This window comes from Lithobates pipiens, unplaced genomic scaffold, assembly GCF_037356315.1.
Source record: "Lithobates pipiens isolate NorthernLeopardFrog02 unplaced genomic scaffold, aLitPip1_a1.2 Scaffold_11, whole genome shotgun sequence".
NCBI lineage: Eukaryota > Metazoa > Chordata > Amphibia > Anura > Ranidae > Lithobates > Lithobates pipiens.
Window position 1 is genome coordinate 17,793,363 of NW_027507696.1, and position 24,900 is coordinate 17,818,262.

Here is a 24,900-nt window from a genome sequence, read left to right on the forward strand (position 1 = left end):
TCAAGGGACACGGCCAGCACAGAACTTCCCCGATGCGCGCCGGCAGCGGCACGCAGAGGGGAAGTAGACAGGAGGACGTCCAGGGATGCCCTCCCGGCAGTTAGCGTCCGCGCTGTAGCCGTCTTTTGGCTATAACGCGGGCATGAAGTGGTTAAAGTCTATGTCAGGCTGTGGCTGAATGGGGCTTAATGCTGTAACAAATGGTACCCATGTTTACATCCTTATGTGTTCGGGGACAAATGCACAGAATGCAGGAGACCTGCATTCATCTTTGAATGCATAGGGGCCTAAATGCTGCTGCTACCACTTGGTACAGCGTTCAACCCCATCCAGCCACAGCCTGGCAGACTTTGACAGGTTGCAGGGCTGGATGCTGCACCTATCAATCATGGGTTCACTGCCGAAAGACATCCCCAGGTGCAAGGGGCCTAATTCAGAGCATCAGAAAGATCCAACAGGAAGGTGTCAGAGGAACATAGAGAAGAACCTGTGTATCCACTTGAAGACCACAACATGTACTTTTACATCTGTACTTCAAGTGGTTATACCAGGATGATACCTGCAACTACAGGCATGATCCCGGTACTGGTTAATCCAGGAGGTGATCGGCTTTTTTGTAAAAGCCATCCAAGCAGCCAATTAGCCGCTCGAGTGCTTTTACAGGTGGCAGGAATGGTCGACCCACGGTTGCCTCTCCACGCTCGCCCACCAGAGAACCCAGCGGTTCCTCTGGCTTACCATAGAGCTTTTTGAGGATCGAAAGCAACCTGTACTTTGTCAATTCTGGTTTTCCATGAAGTAAATGCCATTTTTAAAAATTGAAAGCATCTGATCACACTGATCTTGGTATGATCAAATGCTTTTAAAGGGCAGAGGAGAGATCTGAGGTCTAATAGAGCCCAGATACCTCCCAAAGAGTAAGTGTCACAAGGGATGTTTCCATTTCTTGTGACAGCAATAAGTGTTAATAAAAAGGAAAGAAAAAAAATGTAAAGAAACAAACGTTTAAAAGTGTCCCCATTCCCCATGCACAAAGGCAAACACATGCGCTGGTTCCACACACATATGTAAATGGCGATCACACCACACATAAGAGGTATTGCCATGAACGTCAGAGCGAGAACAATAATTCTAGCACCAGACCTTCTGTGGAGCTCCAAACTGGTAACCAGTAAAGGCTTTTAAAGCGTTGCCTATGGAGATTTTAAATACCATAGTTCCACGAGCGTGCACAATTTTGAAGCGTGACATGTTGGGTATCTATCTACTCAGCGTAACACCATCTCTTATAATTTACCAATTAGGTTTTATATTGTGTGCATTAAATTTCATACAAAAGTATATTTTTACTAAATAATGTGCATTAGAAAAACCGCAACCGCTTCACAAATACCATGTGACAAATTTCAAAACCCACCATATTTATTCTCTTTGACCTCTGCTAAAAAAATATTATACACACACACACACACACACACACATATATATATATATATATATATATTTTTTATTTTTTTGGGGGGGGGGGGGGGGGGGGGGTTCCAAGTAATTTTCTAGCAAAAAAATTAATTTTATATGTGAACAAAAAGTGTTAAAAAAGGCCTGGTCTTAAAGTGGGTATACAAGCACTTTTTGTGGTGAGAAATAAACAAAAGCATTCATATTTAAAGGTTTATTTAGAGCTTGGTGTTTTATGAAATAATGACTTAGACTTCAGTTCGGTCTTCTGTTTTAAATGTTTTTTTTGTTTGAGGTTTTCCTGTTTCTCAGACCACGTCTTCATTCCTTCATCAATTTCATTACTGAGAAGAACAATTCGGCTCTGTAATGAGGGGAGGGAGATAAGTTATATAGTACAGCCAAGCCAGACAGTAAAACAAACAATAAAAATGCAACAACTACTGATATTAATTACTATGGGTTCTTTTTTTTGTTTGTTTTGTTTTTTTAAAACAAACATGTCATACATCCACTGTGCAGTTAGTTTTGCAGAGTGGTCCCAAACGTCCTCTTCTGGGGTCCCACAGCAGCTCTCGCGGCTTCCCCCCCATAAGTGCTAACCCCCCCCCCCCCCTCTGGGAAGCTCTCTCCCGATGGGGTTACCTTTGCGGACGCCAAGTGTATGAATGGGCTCCATCCCCGATGCGCCACATCATTGATTTGATTGACAACAACGGGAGCCAATGGCTGCACTGCTATCAATCATCCAATAAAAAGCCAACTAGAGCTCAATGAAAGCAACATGGGATTTGGGTCTCAAGTAAAACGGGGGCTGGGGGGCGGTGACTGCAAGGTGTTTTTTCACCTTAATGCATAGGATGCTTTACAACCCCTTTAAGGCCTTATGCACACGGAGCATTCTAAAAACAGCAGTTGTGTTAGCTGTAGAATGCATTTTTCAGCTTTTTTTTTTTTTTAAACAAAAAAATTATACTCCTACAAAAGTTTATGGCTCAAAAATGCAGATAAAAGCCAAATAGCCATGTTTTCAGTGTTTTCTGGTTAGAGTGTTTTTACAGCAGAAAAACTCTTAAAACCCACTAGTTCTGGGTTTTTTCCAGTCAGAAAATGCCCCTGCCAAAAACTGCTGATAACAGCCTATGTGTGCATGGACACATAAGATAACATGCTGGGTGGGGAGTTTAATGGCTGCAGAAAAAATAAAAAATAAATAAAAAGTCTGAAGCCAAAAACAGCAGCTGTAAAAACGTCCTGTGTGCCTGAGGCCTAACTTTTAGGCCTCATGCACACTGGATGTGAGAAAAAAAAAAACGCTTGTAGTGTTAGCTGTAGAAAGCTATAGAATGAGTTTTGCAGTTTGTGTATTTCAGAGTTTTTTTTTTTAGCAAAACTATACTCCCACAAAAGCTTATGGCTCAAAAACAAAGATAAATGCTGAATAACCTTGTTTGTCAGCTTTAATCAGAGATGGAGCATTTTTACAGCTGAAAAATAGGATTTTTGTATTCACTGTAAAATCCTTTTCTCTGAAGTTCACTGACTGACAATGCACCCTCACCTCCTATTGGTTTACGTTATACTGCTTGTAGACGTACTGAGCTGCAGGAGGCAGGCTGAGTGGATATTACTGGAGGGACCACCCCCTGGGCGAAACTGTAAAGTTCTGTTTTTTTTTACATGTATAACATGTTCTGCCTAGTCCTCTCCTGAAGGTGGCGTAACAACCCTATGGTAAAGATTAATGGAGCTGTGTCAGTCAGTGGATGGAAGAGAAACTTCTCTTAAAACCCTACGCCCCTTCCAAAAAATGCTGATAACAGCCTATGTGTGCATGGACACATAGGATAACATGCTGGGGAGTTAATTGGCTGTAGAAAAAAAAAAAACAGCAGCTGTAAAAACATTGTGTGCATGAGTCCATAAAGCCACGCAAAGGGAAAATAGCAAAGTCGACACATTGGGGTTTTTAGTGAAATCCTAGTAACATTAATTCTGATTACTTGTGCCACATTTGATATTTCTCATATTTCAGCAAGATCCATAACAAAGGGTCAGAGGAAAGAGGAAAAAAAAAAAAAAACCAACACCTCACACACATACAAGGGAAGGAGAACAAAAAAACAAAAAAAAAAAACAAAGAAAAGTCATTTGAAAGCGGAGCGCCACCCACAAGGGAAAGCTTTTCTTGTTTCTTCCTCCTACAGGTACTTGCTCCTATTTCCGGGTGACTTTGCCACAGCGAAGTCACTCGGAAGTTCGCCCCCCCCGATGGATCGCTCACAAAGAGCAGTCCAGTTCACGCATTTGCAGTAGGAAATCGGCTGTGGTGCCACAAGGCGCCATGGTGGCGGAAGTGCCCGAGAGCGGACAAAAAAGAAGAGAAGTGTCCGAAAAAAAAAATTACAAGTCAGTAGCTACAGTATTTGTAGCTGCTGACTTAATTTTTTGGGTGGAAGGAAAGATTGCTTGAATTCCCCATCACCACAGTCAGTGTTGATGAGGGAATGCCTCCCGCTGCGCTATTGTATTCTGCATGGGGAGTATTTCCAGCCAGAATACAATGGTTATTGCTAGCGGCTATAGCCACGGGCAGTAACCGTATGTAGAAAAATCCAACATGCTGGTTGTACCCAGGTTGATCGACTTGGGTACAATCTGCCTGCCCAGACATGGTTTGAGTCTCAGCTGGTTCAAACTGTCTATGAATGGCCTATCCAAAGGGATATTGTCTGTATAGGCCTAAAAACAGTTACCAATACTATATTAATATTTACAATGATTTCTTTGCATTTTCTTTGCATTTTACAACAGAAAAAATAGATTGGCACATTTTGGAAAACCCCTGCCTACGCCATAAAACTTAATTCTGCTTTTTTTTCTAACTAGGGAACATGACAAATGTCTGCAGCCTCTTATGTTTCCTGTTCTGGCGGCCCATTAGTGATTTTAAGATTTCTTTAAATCCTTGTCAACATGGTACGGGGGTACCATGTAAACTGGGGTTTAATGTTGCACCTTTTGACAGTGAATATGCTTCTTTTTTAGGTATGTCCTGAACATGAACAATTTCAAGAGTTGACTTTGGGTCACTGGAGTTGGAGGAAAAGTAAAATGGGATTATGTTTTTCTGCACTGTGAGTTCAGAGATTATGTTGTTGCTTTTGCCATACGTAGCCGATATCTCTAAACCAGTGGTGGTCAACTTAAATATTGAAGGCAGAGTGTGCCTTGATCATGTGCGAAGCTTTGTTTTTGTAAATTTTCTGAAGCACCCCCAAGGGGTGTGTCCATGACACTGTGGGCCCACATGAAGGGAGTTATATTATGCTGGCCATCATTCACCCTGGAAGATAAACCAGCAGGGATAAAAAGGGATTGCCAAAAAAGCAGTCTTCTTTTGTTCTGTTCTGTGTAAAATGCCTGGATTAATTAAAATTATATACACACACACACACACACACACACTCACAAAAGTGAGTACACCTCTCACACTTTTGTAAATATTTTATTATATCTTTTCATGTGACAACACTGAAGAAATTACACTTTGCTACAATGTAAAGTAGTGAGTGTACAGCTTGTATAACAATGAAAAATTTGCTGTCCCCTCAAAATAACACAACAGCCTGTCAGTACTCAGACCATATGCCGCACATTGCATCAAATTGGTCTGCATGGCTGTCATCCCAGAAGGAATCCTCTTCTAAAGATGATGCAAAAGAAAGCCTGCAAACAGTTTTCTGAAGACAAGCAGACTAAGGACATGGATTACTGGGAACCATGTCCTGTGGTCTGATGAGACCAAGATAAACGTATTTGGTTTAGATGGGGTCAATCGTGTGTGGTGGCAACTAGGTGAGGAGTACAAAGACAAGTGTGTCTTGCCTTCAGTCAAGCATGGTGGTGAGTGTGTCATGGTCTGGGGCTGCATTAGTGCTACCGGGGAGCTACAGTTCATTGAGGGAACCATGAATTCCAACATGTACTGTGACATACTGAAGCAGAGCATGAGCTCCTCCCTTTGGAGACTGGGCCGCAGGGCAGTATTCCAAAATGATAACAACCACTGCCCTGCTAAAGAAGCTGAGCATAAAGGTGATGGACTGTCCAAGCATGTCTCCAGACCTAAATCCTATTGATCATCTGTGGGGTATCCTCAAACATAAGGTGGAGGAGCGCAAGGTCTGTAACATCCACCAGCTCCATGATGTTGTCATGAAGGAGTGGGAGAGGACACCAGTGGCAACCTGTGAAGCTCTGGTGAACTCCATGCCTAAGAGGGTTAGGCCTTGCTGGTAAATAACGGTGGCCACACAAAATATTGACACTTTGGTCCCAATTTGGACATTTTCACTTAGGGGTGTACTAACTTTTGTTGCCAGCAGTTTAGACATGAAATGGCTGTGTATTGAGTTATTTTGAGGGGACAGAAAATTGACACTGTTATACAAGCTGTACACTTACTATTTTACATTGTAGCAAAGTGTATTTTTTTTTCCATTATTGTCACAAAAAAGAAAAGATCTATTTATAAAAATGTGAGGGGTATACTCACTCTTGTGAGAATATAAAAAAATGTGTATATATATATATATATATATATATATATATATATATATATATATATATATATATATATATATATATATATACACACACACACATACATATATATATATATACACATACATATATGTATGTATGTATGTATGTATGTAACAAGTTCATTCATAGCATGCAAAGCTTTTTGTCCTCACCTGCTGACCGATATATGAATATTTTTTTCATTTTAAAATCCTTTCATACGTTTAAAATGGGTCTGCAGATAAACACCCAATTCATACCAGTAATCCTCAGACTGTTGCATTGTGGGTGTTGGGGAAGTGAGAGGAGCAGTCCAACAGGGAAACCAGTGGCTGCGAGAAATCTGACTGGTGAGAGCATGGGTGGGAGAAGAGCTGTTGACCAGAAAGAGGTGGTCAGGAAGTATGGAAGCAGAAAGGTACATGTAGTGGGATAAACAAACCTGCAAACTGCCAATAGAAAATCTACTGAAAGAGGAAAAAAAATTGGATTTTTATAACAGCTTACCTGTAAAATCCTTTTCTTTTGGAGGTACATCACAGACACAGAGACTCAGTAATTACTGATGGGTTATAGGGTATCACTAGGTGATTGGACACTGGCACACCCTAGACAGGAAGTTCAATCCCCCATATAACCCCTCCCCCTACTGGAGGTACCTCAGTTTTGTAGCAAAGCAATAGTGTATTAGAAGTGGGGAGGGACCTCTGTGTCCTTTGATATACCTCAAAAGAAAAGGATTTTACAGGTAAGCTGTTATAAAAATCCTATTTTCTTTCTCATACATCAAGGGACACAGAGACTCAGTAATTACTGATGGGATGTCCCAGAGAAAGGCAATCTGAGGGGAGGGGAACCACACAACATAGGGTGTAATCAGACCTGAGGACCCTGTACCGCTGCCTGCAGCACACTAAAAGGCAATATCCTCATGCCTTCTCACATCCACCTGATAAAATTTGTTGAATGTACGAACTGATGACCAGGTTGCGGCCTTGCATTTGAGCCATGGAGGCCTGGTGATGCACTGCCCACGAAGCACTAATAGCCCTAGTGGAGTGCGCCTTGATTTGAAAAGGTGGAATCTTTTGCTTCAAACCATAAGCTTGAACAATTACTGGTTGGATCCATTTAGCAATGGTAGATTTCGACGCTGCCTGTTCTCTCTTAGGAAACTCTGGCAATACGAACAAAACATCCGTTTTGCGAACCTGAGCAGTGCTTCCAGATAGGCTTTGACTGCTCTCACTACATCCAAAGAATGTAGTGACTTCTCTTCCATAGAGCAGGGATTTGGAAAAAAGGAAGGCAGAACAATATCTTGGTTTAGATGAAAACCTGAGACCACCTTCGGAAGAAAACTAGGATGAGGTCGTACCACCACTCTATCCTTGTGCATTATCAGATACGGTTCTTTACAAGAGAGGGCCGCTAATTCTGATACTCTTCTGGCAGAAGAAATGGTCACCAGAGAAATTTCCTTGTCAACAGAACTAAGGGAATTTGATGCATCGGTTCAAAAGGCTGCTTCTGTAAAGCTGACAGAACCAAATTCAAATCACAGGGGTTCAGAGGCACCCTAACTGAAGGATTAAGGCGCGTTACCCCTTGTATAAAGCTTCGGAGCAAAGAATGCGAAGCAAGTGGATGTTGAAACAGAACTGATAAGGCTGAGACTTGACCCTTGATGGTACTCAAGGCCAGTTTCATCTCTAACCCATTTTGCAGAAATTCGAGTATTCTGCTTATGACACATTTTCTGGGGTGCCAACCCCTGGATTTATACCAGGAGACATATGCTTTCCAGACTCTGTGATAAATCATTCTGGAAGCTGGCTTTCTTGCATTAATCAAGGTAGATATCACAGGGCCTGGAAGCCCACTATTCTTCAGAATGTGGGTTTCAATAGCCAAACCGTTAAATTTAGCGTTTGTAAGGTAGGATGGAATACTGGTCCCTGGGATAGCCGGTCTGGACGGGACGTAGGGTCCAAGGAGAGCCTACCACCATCTTCACTATTTCTGCATACCAAGCTCTTCTGGGCCATTCTGGGGCCACCAGAAGCACCGACATCTTTTCCTGCCTGATCCTGCAAATAAGTCTTGGCAGTATCAGAATAGGAGGGAATGCATAAACCAGAGAGAACTGATGCCACGGAGTTACCAACGCATCTGTCCCGCATGCAAGAGGATTCCTTGTTCTTGACACAAAGTTGTCGATCTTGAACCTCCCCCCCAGCATATGGCCAAGAAAACAGAGTGAAGACACCATTCCCCTGGGACTAACTGCTGGCGGCTCAAGTAGTCTGCCGATATGCATGACACGTCTTTCTGCCCAGATTAAGATCTGGTTTACTTCTCCCTGAGCTGCACTACTCTTGGTGCCCCCTTGGTGATTGATATAAGCCACTGCTGTGGCATTGTTGGACTGGATCCTAACAGAGCAACCCTGCAACCTGAATGTCCAGGCTTTTAGATCTAGATACGCCACATGGATCTCTAGAATGTTGATGGGTAAGGCCCTCTCGGTCTTGGACCATCTCCCTTGGACAGTCGACTGTTCCAGGACTGCCCCCCAACCCGAAAGACTGGCATCTGTTACCACTGTCCAGGTACCTGGTAAAAAGGATTTTCTGGTATCAACCACCAGCTGAGGCTTCGACGCGTTGTAGGGGACAAACCCTAATGCCTGAACCTTCTTGTTCCAGGCCGATAGGATACTGTTTTGCAGCAGCCTTGAATCAAACTGAGCATAGGGAACTGCATCGAATGAAGCCACCATCTTCCCCAACAACCTCACACAAAGACGAATAGAAGGACCCTTCTTTGCCCTGACTACCTGAATCAGTTCTCTTATAGCACTGATCTTTTCTTGGGGTACAAATACCCTCTGCTGGGCTGTATCTATGACCAGACCCAAATACTCTAGTCTTCTTACTCTACTTTAAAGAAGACTAAGTTGAGGACCCAACCTAGGCATTCCAGGTAGTTGATTGTGGTGACCAAATTTTGGTCCAGACGGGCTACCGACCGGTCTATGAAGAGCAAGTCGTCTAGGTATACAAATTATTGTTATACCTTGGGCCCTTAAACTGGCCCAAGGAGGGGCCAAGATCTTTGTAAACACCCGAGGTGCAGTAGCTAGCCCGAAAGGCAGAGCTACAAACTGAAAGTGGTATTTTTCTACTTCGAAACGCAAGAATTTTTGACGAGCAGGGAAAATAGGTACATGCAGGTACGCATCCTTGATGTCTATCGACGCCAGAAGTTCTCTTCCTTGCAGGATGGATACTACCGATAGGATCGATTCCATGCGAAAGGACCGTATCTTTAGAAATTGGTTTAGATCTTTGAGATCTAGAATGGGTCTGACATCTCCGTTTGGCTTTGGTACCGTGAAAAGGTTTGAACAAAACCCCATTCCCTGCTCTTGCATGGGAACTACCATGATAACTTTTTGAGACAATAGGCACTCCAACGCTAGTAGGAGAGACTTCTTTTTCTCTGGGTACATTTGATCTGAGGAAACAAGGAGAAGGGAATTCTAGTTTGTAACGTAGAGTTAGTTTGGCGATCACCCATTTGTCCCAAAATTCCTCCTGCCAGAGCCCTGTTAATAGTCTTCCCCCCACTCGAGTGAGCAGGGGAGCCCCTTCATAAGGAGGTCTTAGCGTTTTGTCTTGAAGACCTGCTCCCCCAGGACTACTTTTGTCCCTGGGGTTGATTCTGAGTTTTAACCTTTGAGCCTGACGGAGGAGGCCGTCGTGGCAGCCTGGAGGCTGATGACCCTGGCACTGGAGAAAGCACCCGTTTAAAGGAGGGACGTTTACGCCTCTTCTTGACTGGTAAAAGGGTGCTTTTCCCACTAGAGATCCTTTGGATATAATTGTCCAAACAGTTTTGCACCACAAAAGGGAAATCCCGCCATGAGTTTCTTACATGGTGATTCAGTTGACCAATTTTTTAGCCATAAGATTCAACGCATGTGTACCCACCCAAGCGTAAGGCGAGAGGTCTGAAGGATAGAATCTCCGATAGCATCAACAAAAAAACACAAAGCCGCTGGTAGGTTAGCTAACCCCCGGGCTTGATGTTCAGGTAAAGCTTTAAGCACCTGTTTAACATGGTCTCTGAAATATTGACAGACTCCAATTGCTGCCAATGCAGGTTGAGCTACTGAACCTGCCAAGGAGAAAACGTTTTTTTAATAGGAATTCCAATTTTTTTTATCAGTTGGATCCCTAAGCATCTGAACGTTGAAAGGAAATGGCGGCATCAACTGCCGGTATACCCCACATCTTAGTACATTTTTCCTCCATAGGATAAAGTGTAGGAAAAAAAAAAAAATGTTTATCTGGGTGATCCCACTCAGACTAGATAAGCTTTTCCAGTAAACCATGAACAGGAAAGGCATGTGCAGTTTGAGGAGGTTTCAGTGAACCCAGAGAAGAAGTGGGTTCTTTAACTGACTCAGGTACGGGTAACTTAAATGTGGAAGGCACCAATCCAGCAAGAATTTGCACCAACATCTTCTCATCCTGAGAAGCTGAAGAGGGCCCTTCACTAGATTCCTCAGAAATGGAATCAGTCTCCTCTCGATCCTCTGTGGGAGATTTCTCTCCTTTATCCCAGAGTTCCTCACTCTGAGGGTCCCGGGTGACAGAGGGGCCTAGTCATTTTCTTCCACTGAGTGAAGACGCGATCAAGGCCACTAATATTTCCTCTAAACCATTTATGGTTGAGGAAAAAACCTCCTGTGTAATGTATACAGGGGCTGAAGTGCCAAAAGCAGCTGCAGCCCCTGATCCAGACGGCTCTCCCTGACCAGCCTCCCTGGGTCCTGCATGGGGGGGGGGAGGTGCTCAGAGCCTGAAGGGGACCCCTTTGAGCCCCTATTCTTCGGGGGAATGTGTACCTCTTCTACCCATAGTGCAAGGCAACAAAACGTAGAGGTACCACAAAAAAAACGCACTGACTGTTGAGCACTGTAGTTCAGCAACTGCCGCTGCTACCAAGACTCAGTCTTCGTGCCTAAGTAAATGCTGCCTGGGAATACCTGTGTCCTCCACACTCACATATGCCTGTCAGCTCTGTGTCCCTCCACAGGCTGTGTGCATCTGAAAAAAAGAGTACACTTTAAAGCCTGTGTAGCCTAGTGCTCCGCCCCCCTCCTCCGACCATTTTTTTTTTTAAACGAGCATTTCCCGCGCGAGCAGAGGCTCTAACCCTGCTGAGAAGCTTGGAGGGGAGGCTGGGGCAGAGAAGAGGGAAGGGCCGTTGGAGGTGAAGCCTCTGTAATGGCGGCGGCGAACGGTGGTGCGGTATGTTACCACTCTCTGCCCAGGACTGTCTCAGTCCCTTAATCCATGGAGAGAGAATCCCAGAAGGAAAAAACCCTTACCTTCATCCTTTCTGGACCATGGCTGGAGGAGCATAGAGCGTGGACATCAAAGGTATGTGCTCTTGGCAGGCCCCGGTGGAGACTAGAGACTATAGGCATAGCATACATTTACTTAAAAGGAGAAAACCTACTAGAATTAGAAATATTCTTGGAGTCTCCCTTACCTTATCCAGCTGCAGGGTTTGAACAACAGACCCAATCTTCACCTCTCATGGTGGGCTCCGTTAGGAAAAAAAAAAACCTTCAGAGACTGGGGCCCCCTTGAGTAGGGGAATCCGCAGTTCAGGGCCCGTAAAGCACCCTGCCAGGAATATGGATGAAAAAAAAATATATACTGGGTCCCAGCTCTCTAAAAAGAGAAGAGTTACAGGTAAAACCTTGTTTCTTCGGACACAAGGCCCGGGTACCATCCAAATCGGTCTGGAAAAGACACTTTGAATAGATCCGGTTGCATAGCTGGCCCCAGTAAGGAATATTCCAGCGGAGCTCAGCACAGCACATCTTTACTTGTGACCAACACCTAAGACACTGGCGAAAAAACAGAGTTACCTCCAGTAGGGGGAGAGGTTATATGAGGGATTGAACTTCCTGTCTAGGGTGTGCCAGTGTCCAATCACCTAGTGATACCCTATAACCCATCAGTAATTACTGAGTCTCTGTGTCCCGTGATGTACGAGAAAGAAATATGATTTCACCAAAAGCAATGGAAGGGAGCATTAACACATACATGAATACAGTGTTGCATGATATTCCATGATATGCGTCTGTACATTAGAAGAAACCATGCATAGAGTTGTGCCGTTTGTGCCAATTAACATACAGGGGGAAAACCAAAAAAAATGTACTGGCCTTCAGACAAACTATTACAATCTATAAAACAGACATAAAACCATTAGTGTATCTACCTGTGGGTGGATTCACTGAAGAAATACAATATTTTATTAGCACAAGAGTTCTACAGAAAGAATGTCCTCAGTAAGTCAATAACTTCAAGTGGATTTAGCATTCCTGCAATTAGCAGTTTCTTTAGTACCGTTGTAGTAGCAGAGTTTAAAGATTTAGCAATCCCAAAACAGGGCATATCATACCAGTTTGTAACACTTACAGCCAAAGCCTTGTTTTCCTCTTGTCTCCTGATCTGGCCTTTCCACGGTGGGGATGGACGTCCATCTATGAATGTGAATATTCAGTTTAAAAGACTTGAAATAAGATCAGTTTTGTGTAGTTAGCAAAGCCATACTGCAAGCTTTAAAGTAAAGTCACGCCTAGAAATACCTGCTATTACCTAGATTAGTCAGAAAGCCTCTCCTGTACTTATTCAGGTTCTCCATTATTGGTACCAGGCTTTCTCAATTCAAAGATATACCCCTTTTCAGAAGACTGCCATCTACACTAATCATGTTCCAGGAAAGGATGGCAAAGGAGCATCCCTCAAGAGGCAGAGATATCTGCAATAAAAAAAAAAAAAGTAACAGGGTTCCACTAAAAGGGACGAAGATGAAAGGAAATATATGAGTTTTCCTCCAAGACCACTATGCCAATGTTGTGCATACAATGCTGTATTGGAATTACAGAATGAAAATGGAAAGGAAGTCATAAAATGCAAAAGGGTTATAGTGAGACAAACTTTGTGATGGGTAATAGTGACACATATTTAGGGAACCTGTGGGTGTGCTGGTAGTGAGTATGGATTTGTTTAGATAAAACAAACCACCATGCTTTTGCTAAATGAAGATTACAAAACATTAAATTTACTCTCCCTGGAGAAGAGATGCTTGAGAGGAGATATGATAGCGATATTCAAATACCTGCACAGGGAGGAAACGATTCAGTCTTAGGAAGTGTAAGAAGACAAGCAGCAACCCAATGAAAGCAGTTAATATCAACATTAAACTGCATTGGTGGTCTACTGTTATGCCGCATACACATCTGATTCTCCAACGGCAAATGTTCGATGGGAGCTTTTTGTCGGAAATTCTGACCGTGTGTAGGCTCCTTCAGAATTTCCAACACACAAAATTTGAGATCTGGATCCAATCGTGTGTACACAGTTCCGAAGCACAAAGTTCTACGCATGCTCGTTATCAAGCAGAAGAGCCGCACTGGCTATTGAACTTCAATTTTCTCGGCTCGACATACATCACCACGTTCTTGACGTTCAGAATTTCCATCAACAATGTGTGACCGTTTGTATGCAAGACAAGTTTGAGCCAACATCCGTCGGAAAAAATTCCATGGATTTTTTTGTTGGAATGTCCGATCGTGTGTAAGCGGCATTAGAGTGGTAAGGATGTGGAACGCCCTTCCACAATCAGTGGTGTCAGCGGAAAGTGTTGATCATTTTAGATGGGCATCTTAGTAAACGTAATATACAGGAATATGGGCAATGGTATTGAGAAACATGCACAAGTTGAACTAGATTGACTGGTGTTTTCATTAAACCTTACTAACTACGAAACTATATAATGAGCCTTTGCCAAGGTTAATAAAGAACCTTTGAGAATAAAATGATCCAGGTATATAATTACTGCAAAGCCGTGGGAGTGTTGTCACACTCAAATGCTTGAGGGACTGAAAACAGGCTGTAGGAGGCCCTGGAAGGCAAACACTGAGATACTGTTACAGTTCTCTTCAGATGGGAAAATGTAAGCAAGCATCCTTTATTTTAGGCTGAGAAAGTCCCTTAAAGCACAACTGAACAGCTATTAAAAAAAAAAAACATTATGATCCTGTACAAGAAGCTCCTGAAAAAAAAATCCAGTTTCCAGCAAAAACGACTGCAGCCTCCTGACTCAGAGTACTTCCTCCTTTGCTTTGGAAAACCTGCTCCCAGTACAGGCTTCTCATTCTGTGCAAAGCAGAACAGGTCCCCATGTCTCTAAAAGCGGTCTACCAGTGGTTGCCAAGAACAGGTTGTTTAAAGCAATATAAATGCAGCGTAGAGTCTGGCCACACTACACTGTTGAAGAAGCCACTACACTAAAAGTGAATCCCTAGTATTTTGTTTTAGATAGCATTTGAAAGGGTTAGAACAGCTGTCAGATTTGTATAAACTGTCTGAGCTGTCAACCGGAAGAACTCCTGGGGTGGGTAACAGCGAGGGCTTTCAAATCTGACAGATGAAAGGAACCCCCTTTATGAAAACCACTATGAGCATTACTTAGAAACTCTTGCTTGTTTAATGCTGTAGAACAGGACAGTTTTCCTCATTGTCTAACAAAGAGGACAAAGTGATAGAAAGGCTTTTGCATTTAACACAATGTCAAAAACAATTTTGAAATTAAAAGGTCATGAGATGGTTATGAGTAGAAGGATATTCTGTAGCTTTTGATATAGTCCATAGCTGAAACCAAGGTTTGTCAAACCTTTAAAGGGTGTATGAAAAAAAAGCACTCTTTCTGAAAAGCCCAGAAAATATGTTGTATTTTTGGTCTGCAGGTAGGTCTGGTGGCAAAATGCATATTCGGATCAAGGCTAACAGGCATACTACTATATACAGTAGGTACAGGCCTAAGCTAAATATGTTTTCAGGATTTAGTCCAAGGCAGATAGTACAGTTAAGCACTTCCTGCTAAAAACAAAACAAAAAAGGAAAAAAAGAAAAGAAAGTGGAACCGCAGATTCTGGCACTGGGATGCCAGCCATGTACCGGGATGCCAGCCATGTACCATATGTTAGGCGACAGGAAGAGTTGGTCTTGGGTATAAAGAATCGCAACACAGAAATGAGCAGTATGAAAATCAAGGAACAACATTTACTTGAGGCTGGTTAGTGTTACGGTTAAGGTTACAGGGAGGTTTGACGTGAAGGGGGCCTTAAAGTATCACCACAGAGGAGAAAAGTTTAATCATTAACAAGGCAACCTAGGCAGAAGCCTAGGTCCTGGTGGTTATCCAGGGGGCCCAGCTAAAATATTCATCCTCATGCAGTAAACCAGGAGTTAGTTTAAATGATCATCTCTGGAACCTTCCTGTAACTTCTCAAGGGAGGATGCACTTGCAGGCAGTCAGCATCTGATGGGCCATGCCAGTACAAAGCAAATGGGGGGGGGGGGGGGTGACTACTCTGTGCTTATTGCAATCCTTATCAATGTCAAAGGGTTGGGTGGGTTTGAACCAATGGCCTCATTCTGTCTTAATCCATCTTTTCCAGAAAGTACAGTTTGATAAACTCCACCATAAAGTCCAAAAAACAGGTGCACTTTAACTGTGTCATCCATCATAGGAAAGTCACAAACTAATGCACTCAACTTTACTGAAATGTTCCTTTGGATTTGGGGAAAGGGATTTATATCCCACTATGTGAGAAGGTGCCAAGACTCTGAGGCGTTCTGTCAAAATTAGATAACTGACACGGTTTCATATGCACCAATTAGATGTCATTCTGTTATAGCTTACAAAGTAGACAGGACATTGCTAAAGAAGCAAGATGTAAAACCATTAAGGACTGTCAAAATTATATTTATAAATCATACCATCACAGTTGATGTATACTTAGAACTTGCATATACTTGGCTACTCTATCTAGGAGCCAGCTGAAAAAGTTAGGAGCCAGTTTTTTAAATCCTCTGCCCAGAACTGCATGTCTGGGGCATCGGGCAATAAGAATTGCTCATGCCTGATGCCAAGCGAAAAAATAATATTTTTAAAAAAATGAACTTTTGTTTTGGTTTGTTATAAGATTTTGCAAATATGTTTTTTTTTTTCTCCTTCACTGATGTGCTCTGATAGGCTGCACTAATGGGCACCGGAAATTGACGAGCCCTGAAAGTAAAGTAAGATGAGTGTTGTTTGGTTTACTAAATATGCCTGCAAGAGTTACTGTTTAAATGTGCAAGCACTGGTGTTGAGCAGCACAAAAAGGCACATGAACTGTGCGGTGATTAACAGGCGAGTGAGCCACCTAGTGGTTATGGTAAAAATCGTAGTTTACCAGCTCACACCTTTCTATATTCTTTTTATATATATAAAAAGGGGAAATTTGCACCCTCTCCCCAGGAAAAAATAAATACATTTATAATGTTTGTATATATATATATATATATTTCTCGCTGTGGGCCATTGGAAGCCGCCAATAAAAATACCAAAGGTAGATTCTCCTAAATGGTATCGGCGTGAGCATCATTATGTATGCATGTTATTTGTCCCTTGTACACGTATAAGGGCCGAGATACAATAGCACTAACTTATATCAAGCCCTGATCTAATTATTATTTTGTATTTATATAGCGCCAACAGTTTGCACCGTGCTTTACAAAATGAACGCTGCCAGTAGTTATAATACAATTTGGTACAAGAGGAATCCGAGAGCCCTGCTTGTTAGACCTTACAATTTAAGAAACCATTTTAGCTTTGCTTTAAATTGCATCTGCTCCAGACTAGGAAATTACCCTCAATGTATCCTTTGCTCCGTTCTGAAGGAGAAAGCAAGTACAGGGGTAGGTTTAATGGATCAGATGTACAAGACCTGGAGCCATCAGAGCTCAGTCTCTCCACTGTTAGCATGCTATGGAGTGCACTTTCTGCACATATATGTGGCACCTCAGAAAGCGGCTCACCTCCATGACACCACATATATGTAGGACACCGGTGTCAACAGATTAACAAAATTGGACAGTTTTTATTCTTATTTTGGCATTCTTGTACATTAAACATTGAAAAAGATAAACAGATAACAAAAACACTAAAGTTCTGTTTTATATGGGACTTATGAAATGTATGCATGTACACATTAAAAAAAAAAAAAAAAAACACACACAGAAAAAAAAAAAATACATCAAGAAAAAAATCAATGTGCTTGGTATAACGCTTGAATGAAATTTTGTGTTTAAATTAAGCAACTTTTCATCTAATGCATAATGTTATTGTGCAAGTATCTCGGTGAATCTGACAAAATGAATCACATCCCTCTTAATTTACCTGCAAAGCTCCAGTCTGGAAGGTCTGTCAAGGGTCCATACTCTGAATCACTGCGAGCAAAGCCGTGCCTGTGTGTAGGACATAATAAAATGTAAGTATTCCTTTCCTAATAATACATTCTACAGATGAAAAAACAGGATATCTGCAGTCTGTAATTTTGTGTTTATCAATCCACCAGCTATTAGCAAAGCCTAGCAGCCACTGACCAGGTGGATTGTGAATTCACAACGGAGACCTCATTTATTTTTAAAGTACAAATCATATGAAAAAACAAAAACGCCCGATAGATATTCTTTTTTTCTTCCCTTCCAACATATTTGAACAGGGAAACATCAAATATTCAATTTTAAACGGTGTCTACATACAACCCCAATTCCAAAAATGTTGGCACACTGTAAAATCTACATAAAAATATAAATGCAATGATTCGCAAATATCATAAACCCATATTTCATTCACAATAGCAAATAGAAAAATATCAAATGTTTAAACTGAGAAAAAAAATAAAAAATGTACCATTTAATGAAAAAAAAAAAAAAAAAAGGGGGATTTTAAAATTTATGGCAACCACACATCTCAAAAACAGGACCATGTTTAGCACGATGTGGCACCTCCTCTTTTAACAATTTGTAAATGTCTGGGAACTGTGGAGACCAGTCGCTGGAGTTTTGGGAGAGGAATGTTGTCCCATTCTTGCCTGATATAGTATTCTAACTGCTCCAATGGTCTTCTTTGTTGTATTTCTCATTTCAAGATGTGCAAAAGCTTCTTCAAGCTAACATACTGTCTGAAAGCTGCACTGTCCAGCTAACTCTTAGCACTGAGAGCAAGAGCCGAGGAACGTTGTAAACTGCAAGTGCTGGGGTAAAAATTTTAAATAATAGTTTTTGTTGGAAAATTAGAGTTACGCTTACCGGTAACGTCTTTTCCAGTAGTCTTTCAGGACAGCCACTATGAGAGATAGACTCCTCCTCTTCCTCTGGAAACACTGCGCCAGCCCATAAATTCTTACTTCCCCTGCCGGACCTCAGTTTATATCGAGAATACCTCCGGCCAGCTGGGGAGACACAAGAACACATTAATAACATATTTATCAAATACCATTATCTTGCTGCGCTCTGGTCTTTTGTAAGACTCCCCCCAATTTTCGGGTGGGAACTAGGGCTGTCCTGAAAGACTACTGGAAAAGACGTTACCGGTAAGCGTAACTCTAATTTTCCCTAATCGTCTTTCAGGACAGCCACTATGAGAGGATAAGCGAGCACTTACCAGTTAGGGTGGGACTACAGCTTGCAAAACCTTTCGCCCCAAGGTTTGCTCACCTGCCGACACCAAATCCACTCTGTAGTGTTTTACAAAAGTGGAATAGCTGGACCATGTTGCTGCTCTGCAAATCTGCTCTGGCGTTGCTCCCGCTCTTTCTGCCTGGGAGGCTGCCATAGCTCTAGTGGAGTGTGCTTTAATACCCACTGGGATTTCTTTCCCTGCAACTAAATAAGCCTGCTCAATGGCTACTCTGAGCCACCTAGCAATAGTGCGCCGGGACGCTTTACAACCTTTTCTGGCCCCGGAAAATAAAACAAATAAGGAATCTGACCTTCTGAATGCCTTGGTCAGTTCCAGATAGTGTAGGATACATCTCCTAACATCTAAATAATGAAACTTTAGTTCCTTCTCACCGGAGGGATTGGGACAAAAGGAGGGCAAAACAATTTCCTGGCTTCTATGAAAGCTGGATGCCACCTTCGGCAAAAAGGCTGGATCGGTCTTTAAAACTATCCGATCCGGAAAGATAACACAAAAGGGAGCCCTGACTGATAAGGCCTCCATCTCACTGACCCTCCTGGCAGTTGTTACTGCTACCAGGAACACTGTCTTCAGAGTAAGCTCTCTCAGAAAACACTCCTTTAAAGGCTCAAAGGGGGGTCCAGTTAAGCTCTGAAAAACTAAAGATAAATCCCATCTGGGAAAGGACAGACCCTGGACCGGTCTCTGTCTGGACAGGGACCTAAAGAACCTGACTACCCATGGGTTGGCAGCCAAATGATCCTCCAAATAAACACTGAGGGCTGATACTTGACCCCTAAGGGTACTAATGGATAAGCCCTTATCTGCCCCGCATTGTAAAAATTCCAACACTGCGGAGGAGCTTCGTACTGGGAAAAAGCTCTCTGCGCACCACTTGTTGAAACGTAACCAGACCCTTTCATAGATCTGGCGAGTTTCCTTCTTCCTACTGTCCAGGAGGGTAGAAACTATTTGTCTCTCTGAGAATCCTTTAGATTTTAATAAACCCTCCTCAGTAGCCAGGCCGCTAACTTCCACTGGCGTACCTGTGGGCATAGGACTGGCCCCTGAGAGAGGAGATCCTCCCGAGGGGGCAAGAGCAGGGGAGGTTCTACCGCCAACTGCTTTAGCACTGAGAACCATGCTCTCTTTGGCCAATGTGGAGCCACCAGAATCAGAGATGTGCTTTCCATCTGAAACTTTCTCAGAACTGCTGGCAACAACACTGGAGGTGGGAAGGCATAGCAAGTTCTGAAATGCCAATTCTGGCTCAAAGCGTCCACCCCTAGAGCTCCCTCTCCCCTTTTTAGGGAGAAAAAACAGTGGGTTTTTGCATTGTTTTTGGACGCGAACAGGTCCACCTCTGGAGACCCCCATCTCTTTACTATGAGATTGAAGACCTCCTGGTTGAGAACCCAATCTCCCTCCCTCAGCCTCTTTCGGCTGAGAAAATCTGCTACTACGTTTTCCTCTCCCCTCAGGAAAACGGCTGAGAGCGAAAGGGTGTAGGTTTCGGCCCAGGACAGAATCTCTGTCGCTAAAGACAACAGGGCTCCGCTTCTGGTGCCACCCTGTTTGTTCACATAGGCCACTACGGAAGAGTTGTCCGACCGCACCTGAATGTGGTGACCCCGGAGCTCTTCTTTGAAGAATCTGAGGGCTAGTTCCACTGCCCTTAGTTCTTTCCAATTGGACGATCGAGTCAACTCGCCGTCCTCCCAAGTGCCCTGGGCTAGAAGGGAACCCAAATGTGCCCCCCAACCTTTTCCACTTGCATCTGTGGTTACTACCCGAGAAACCGGGATGAGCCACAGACGACCTTGCGACAGATTTGTCACTTTCCTCCACCACCAGAGGGATCTCTTTACCTGGTGGGGAATATGTACTAGGGTGTCTAGGGCCTCCTGACTGTGGTCCCACACCCCTAGGATGAAGGTCTGTAGGGGACGAAAGTGTAACCCTGCCCACTGCACTGCTGGAAGGGTGGATGTAAGAAGACCCAGTACTGACATCAGAACCCTTATGGAAACCAGCTGGTTGCTCTGAAGAGAGGCCACCGCACTGTCCAGTTTTCGTACCTTTTCTCTTGGCAGAAAAACTCTCAACAGTGTTGAGTCCAACAGGAAACCTAGATAGGAGATCTGTTGTGAGGGGATCAGGCTGGACTTTTCCAAGTTCAGAAGCCACCCCAGGTCTGTAAGGACCCTTTTGGTTAGATCCAGGTCCTTGACCAACTGTGTTGGGGATGCTGCAAATAGAAGCAGGTCGTCCAGGTAGGCAATTATACATACCCCCTGGAGCCGAAGAAAGGCCATGGCTTCTGCCAGGACTTTGGTAAAAATGCGGGGTGCAGAGGATAGCCCGAATGGCAGGGCCTGAAACTGAAAGTGTACTGTTTCTCCGCCCAGATCTATGGCAAGGCGTAGAAACTTCTGCGAGGCCTCTGCTATAGGGATGTGTAAATACGCGTCCCTTAAGTCCAGAGATACCATGAAGCAGTTGTGGGGGAGAAGCGCTTTTACTGAAAAGATCGATTCCATGCGGAATCTTTTGTATGTCACTGAAGCGTTCAGGGGCTTTAAGTTCAGAATCAACCTGAACTTCCCTGAGGGTTTTTTCACTATGAAGATGTGAGAATAAAACCCCCTTCCCTCTTCTGCTTTTGGGACCCTGAGAATAACATCCTGATTCTCCAATTCCCTCAGAGCTTCTAGCAAGGCCTCGGCCTTTATCATGCACCTGGGTAGATGCGTGACAAGGAGCCTTTGAGGGGGTGGTCTTAGGAATTCCAAGAGGTACCCCCTTCTTATTACCCCTAAAATAAATTGATTGGGGGATATTGTCTCCCACTGAGGAAGAAAGGCCCCCAGTCTTCCTCCCACTGTAGCTGGAAAGTCACTGGGTTTTACGGGGCTGGATAGGAGGGCGAAAAATCGCCCCTCCTCTGCCCCTGCCTTTTTGGGGCCAGGTTTTCTTTTTCCCCTCCGGTTTAGAGGTTTCCCTACGCCCCTGCGGGCGAAACCCCTTTTTTGTTGGTACGGGGGTTTTCCGTTTGAGAGGAAAGGACTTTTTCCTGTCCGCTGTCCGGTCTAGAACCGTCTCTAGCCCTGGGCCAAACAGGAGGTCCCCCGTCAGGGGTATCCCACATAGCTTTATCTTGGAGGCATTATCCCCTGGCCATGTTTTTAACCAGAGGGCCCTTCTGGCCGAATTGGCTAGAGCCGCCGTTCTGCCCGACATGCGGACGGACTCAGCAGAGGCATCAGCTATGTAAGTGATCCCTCGCAGCATAGTAGGGAAGGATGACAGAATGGTTTCCTTATCTGTGCCTGCCTCAATATGTTGTTGGATCTGTGAGAGCCAGTGCTCTAAATTGCGAGCCACAACTGTAACTGCCATTTCAGGCTTTAAATTGCCGATAGCCGAGTCCCACGTCTTTTTAAGCAGGGAGTCAATCCTTTTGTCCATGACATCTGCCAAGGCCCCCATGTCTTCAAACGCCAAATCTGTGTGTCTGGAGACCTGGGAGAACGCGGCATCCAATTTGGGACTTTTATTCCAAAGGCATGCCGGGTCCTCTGAAAATGGGAACCTTCTTTTGAGGGATCTAGATAAAAAGGGTTTTCTCTCCGGATCCTGCCACTCTTTTCTAACTGTTTCCATTAAAACTTCGTGTACTGGAAACACCCTTCTTTTTGGCTCCCCTAAACCTGAATACATTTGGTCATGCAGGGTTAGGGGCTTTTTATCCGTCTGGATACCGAGGGTTGCATAAATTGCCTTTAAGAGGTCCTCTACCTCATCAAGGGATAACTTATATCTGGAGGCTTTCCTGGACCCGTCCTGGTCCTCCCCCTCGGAACCCTCCTGGGAATCGGAAGAGGAACTGTCTGGAAGTTCCCTACCTGTCCCTGAAGGGCCTGCAACCTCTGTTCCCCCTGTACTAGCAGGTTGGACTGGAGCAGAACTCTGTGCTAGAGGTGGGGTTGTATCCTGGGGAGATGGACCCGTGGGAAGCTGAAATTTCTCAAAAAGGGACCTAAAAGAAGAGAAGGTGGACGAGAGCTCCTTGACTGAAGCTGCTAGTCCTGACTCCTGTTCAGATTCCCTTTCCCTAACGAGGGAGTCAATACAGCCTTTGCACAACACTTTGGTCCAAGATTCCCCTAAAATGTCCCTACAGGAGGCACACTTCTTTTTAGAGCTATGCGTAGACCTAGCTTTTTCCGTAGCTTTCTAAAAAAAAGGAAAAAAGAAAAAAACAGAAAAGACAAAGTCAATCAAAAGCTCGGGATACAACCCTGGGAGTGCACTAGACCCTTTTTTAAAACGAAGGGATCTGAGCCTCCCCTCCCCCCCGGCCACCCAGGGGGTCTGCCCCCCCCACCCATGATAGAACCATACATTGGGGTGGGGGGATCCTAGATAGAGAGTACCCCTCCCCAGGGCGCTCTTACCTTAGGAATGCTGGAGATAGAGTCTGTCGTTTGAGCCTCAGCTTCCGACATGACTGCAGGTGGCTGCTTGCTACAGAGTTCCACGTTGCCTGTGCACGTTCTGAACTCATCTCCAGCTTGTGCCCGGCCCTCCTATCAGCTCCACGACCCGGAACCGGAAGTCGATCGTATTTCGAGGTCAAGCCTTCGTTTCCGCCGGATACGACGTCGCCCGTCGTTCGGCCCGCTTGGTTCAAAGAAAAAAAGGGGCGGACTGTACCCATGTACAGGGAAATCATCCGAACGGCTTGCCAGCTGCGTCCCTGTAGACGCGATAGGAGTCCCCCACGACCTGAAGCCGCGCTCGACTCGGAAGGGGTGGCAGTACCTGGTGAGGTAAGTAAACCGTTCGACCCGTCCGACACGCGGACGTTGGTTTCGAACGGTTTGAACCCAGCTTTCTCCAAACGAAGCCCCTGCTTCTTTCAACCGGGTTCTTTTAATGACAAAACGGCCACAGCCTCCCCAGCTGATCGGCCTGGTTCCTTGCACAGTGTCTCCCCGCCGGAGGAAACACTAATAACTGAGGTCCGGCAGGGGAAGTAAGAATTTATGGGCTGGCGCAGTGTTTCCAGAGGAAGAGGAGGAGTCTATCTCTCATAGTGGCTGTCCTGAAAGACGATTAGGGAAATGTTTATTTTACTGTGCGCAATCTGTTAACCGCTTGCTGACCACCGCACACAGATGTACGTCGGCTGAATGGCACAGGCAGGCAAATTGGCGTACCTGTACATCCCTTTAAATGTGCCGCCTGTCGGGCATGTGCGCCGCCGTACACCGTGGGAGCAGGTCCCGGGAACTCGATGTTGGCCCGCGATTGTGATGTGGAGAGGTAGAAGGGGGAGATGCCTATGTAAACAAGGCATTTCCCCATTCTGCCTAGTGACATGACAGGGATCTACTGCTCCCTGTCATGTGAGTGGTAGCCCACCCCCCCCCCCCACAGTTAGAACACCTCCCTAGGACACACTTAACCCCTTTATCACCCCCTAGTGTTCAACCCCCTTCCCTGCCAGTGTCATTTACAGTTGATTGCTGTATAAAATGACAATGGTCCCAAAATAGTGTCAAAAGTGTCCGATGTGTCCACCATAATGTTGCAGTCACGATAAAAACCGCAGATCGCCGCCATTACTAATAAAAATATATATATATATATATATATATATATATATATATATATATATATATATATATATAAAAATGCCATAAATCTATCCCCTATTTTGTAGACGCTATAACTTTTGCGCAAACCAATCAATATACGCTTATTGAGATTTTTGTTTACCAAAAATATGTAGAAGAATACATATCAGCATAAACTGAGAGACTTTTTTTTTTGGGGATAGCAAAAAGTAAAAAATATTGCTTTGTTTTCAAAAATGTCGCTTTTTTCTTTGTTTATAGCGTAAAAAATAAAAACCGCAGAGGTGATCAAATACCACCTAAAGAAAGCTCTATTTGTGGGGAAAAAAAAAAGGATGTCAATTTTGTTCGTGCAATTGTCAGCTAAAGCGACAGTGCAGAATCACAAAAAATGCTCGTTAGGAAGGGGGTAAAATCTTCCGGGACTGAAGTGGTTAGGCTAAAAAATAAATGCATTTTGTTTTTAATACTTACTAAACATTAATGGTGATTTAAGAGCTACTCACTGTTTTCTCCAGTCTTGCCCTGCAAAAGCACAGAGTTGTTCTGCAAGCTTCTTTTAAATGTCCATAATACAGATGTCCTGTGCACACCTCGCCGCATGCAT

General features: G+C 44.0%; 1 protein-coding gene across 1 annotated transcript; it reads right to left on the reverse strand.

Moving 5' to 3' along the window:
• Positions 1 to 1,657: 1,657 nt before the first annotated feature.
• Positions 1,658 to 24,900, reverse strand: MRPL52 (mitochondrial ribosomal protein L52). The gene is given in 5 exon segments (XM_077469050.1): positions 1,658 to 1,822; positions 12,552 to 12,616; positions 17,365 to 17,432; positions 24,800 to 24,824; positions 24,827 to 24,900. Coding segments are annotated over 5 exon segments (378 nt in total). The 5' UTR covers positions 24,897 to 24,900; the 3' UTR covers positions 1,658 to 1,672.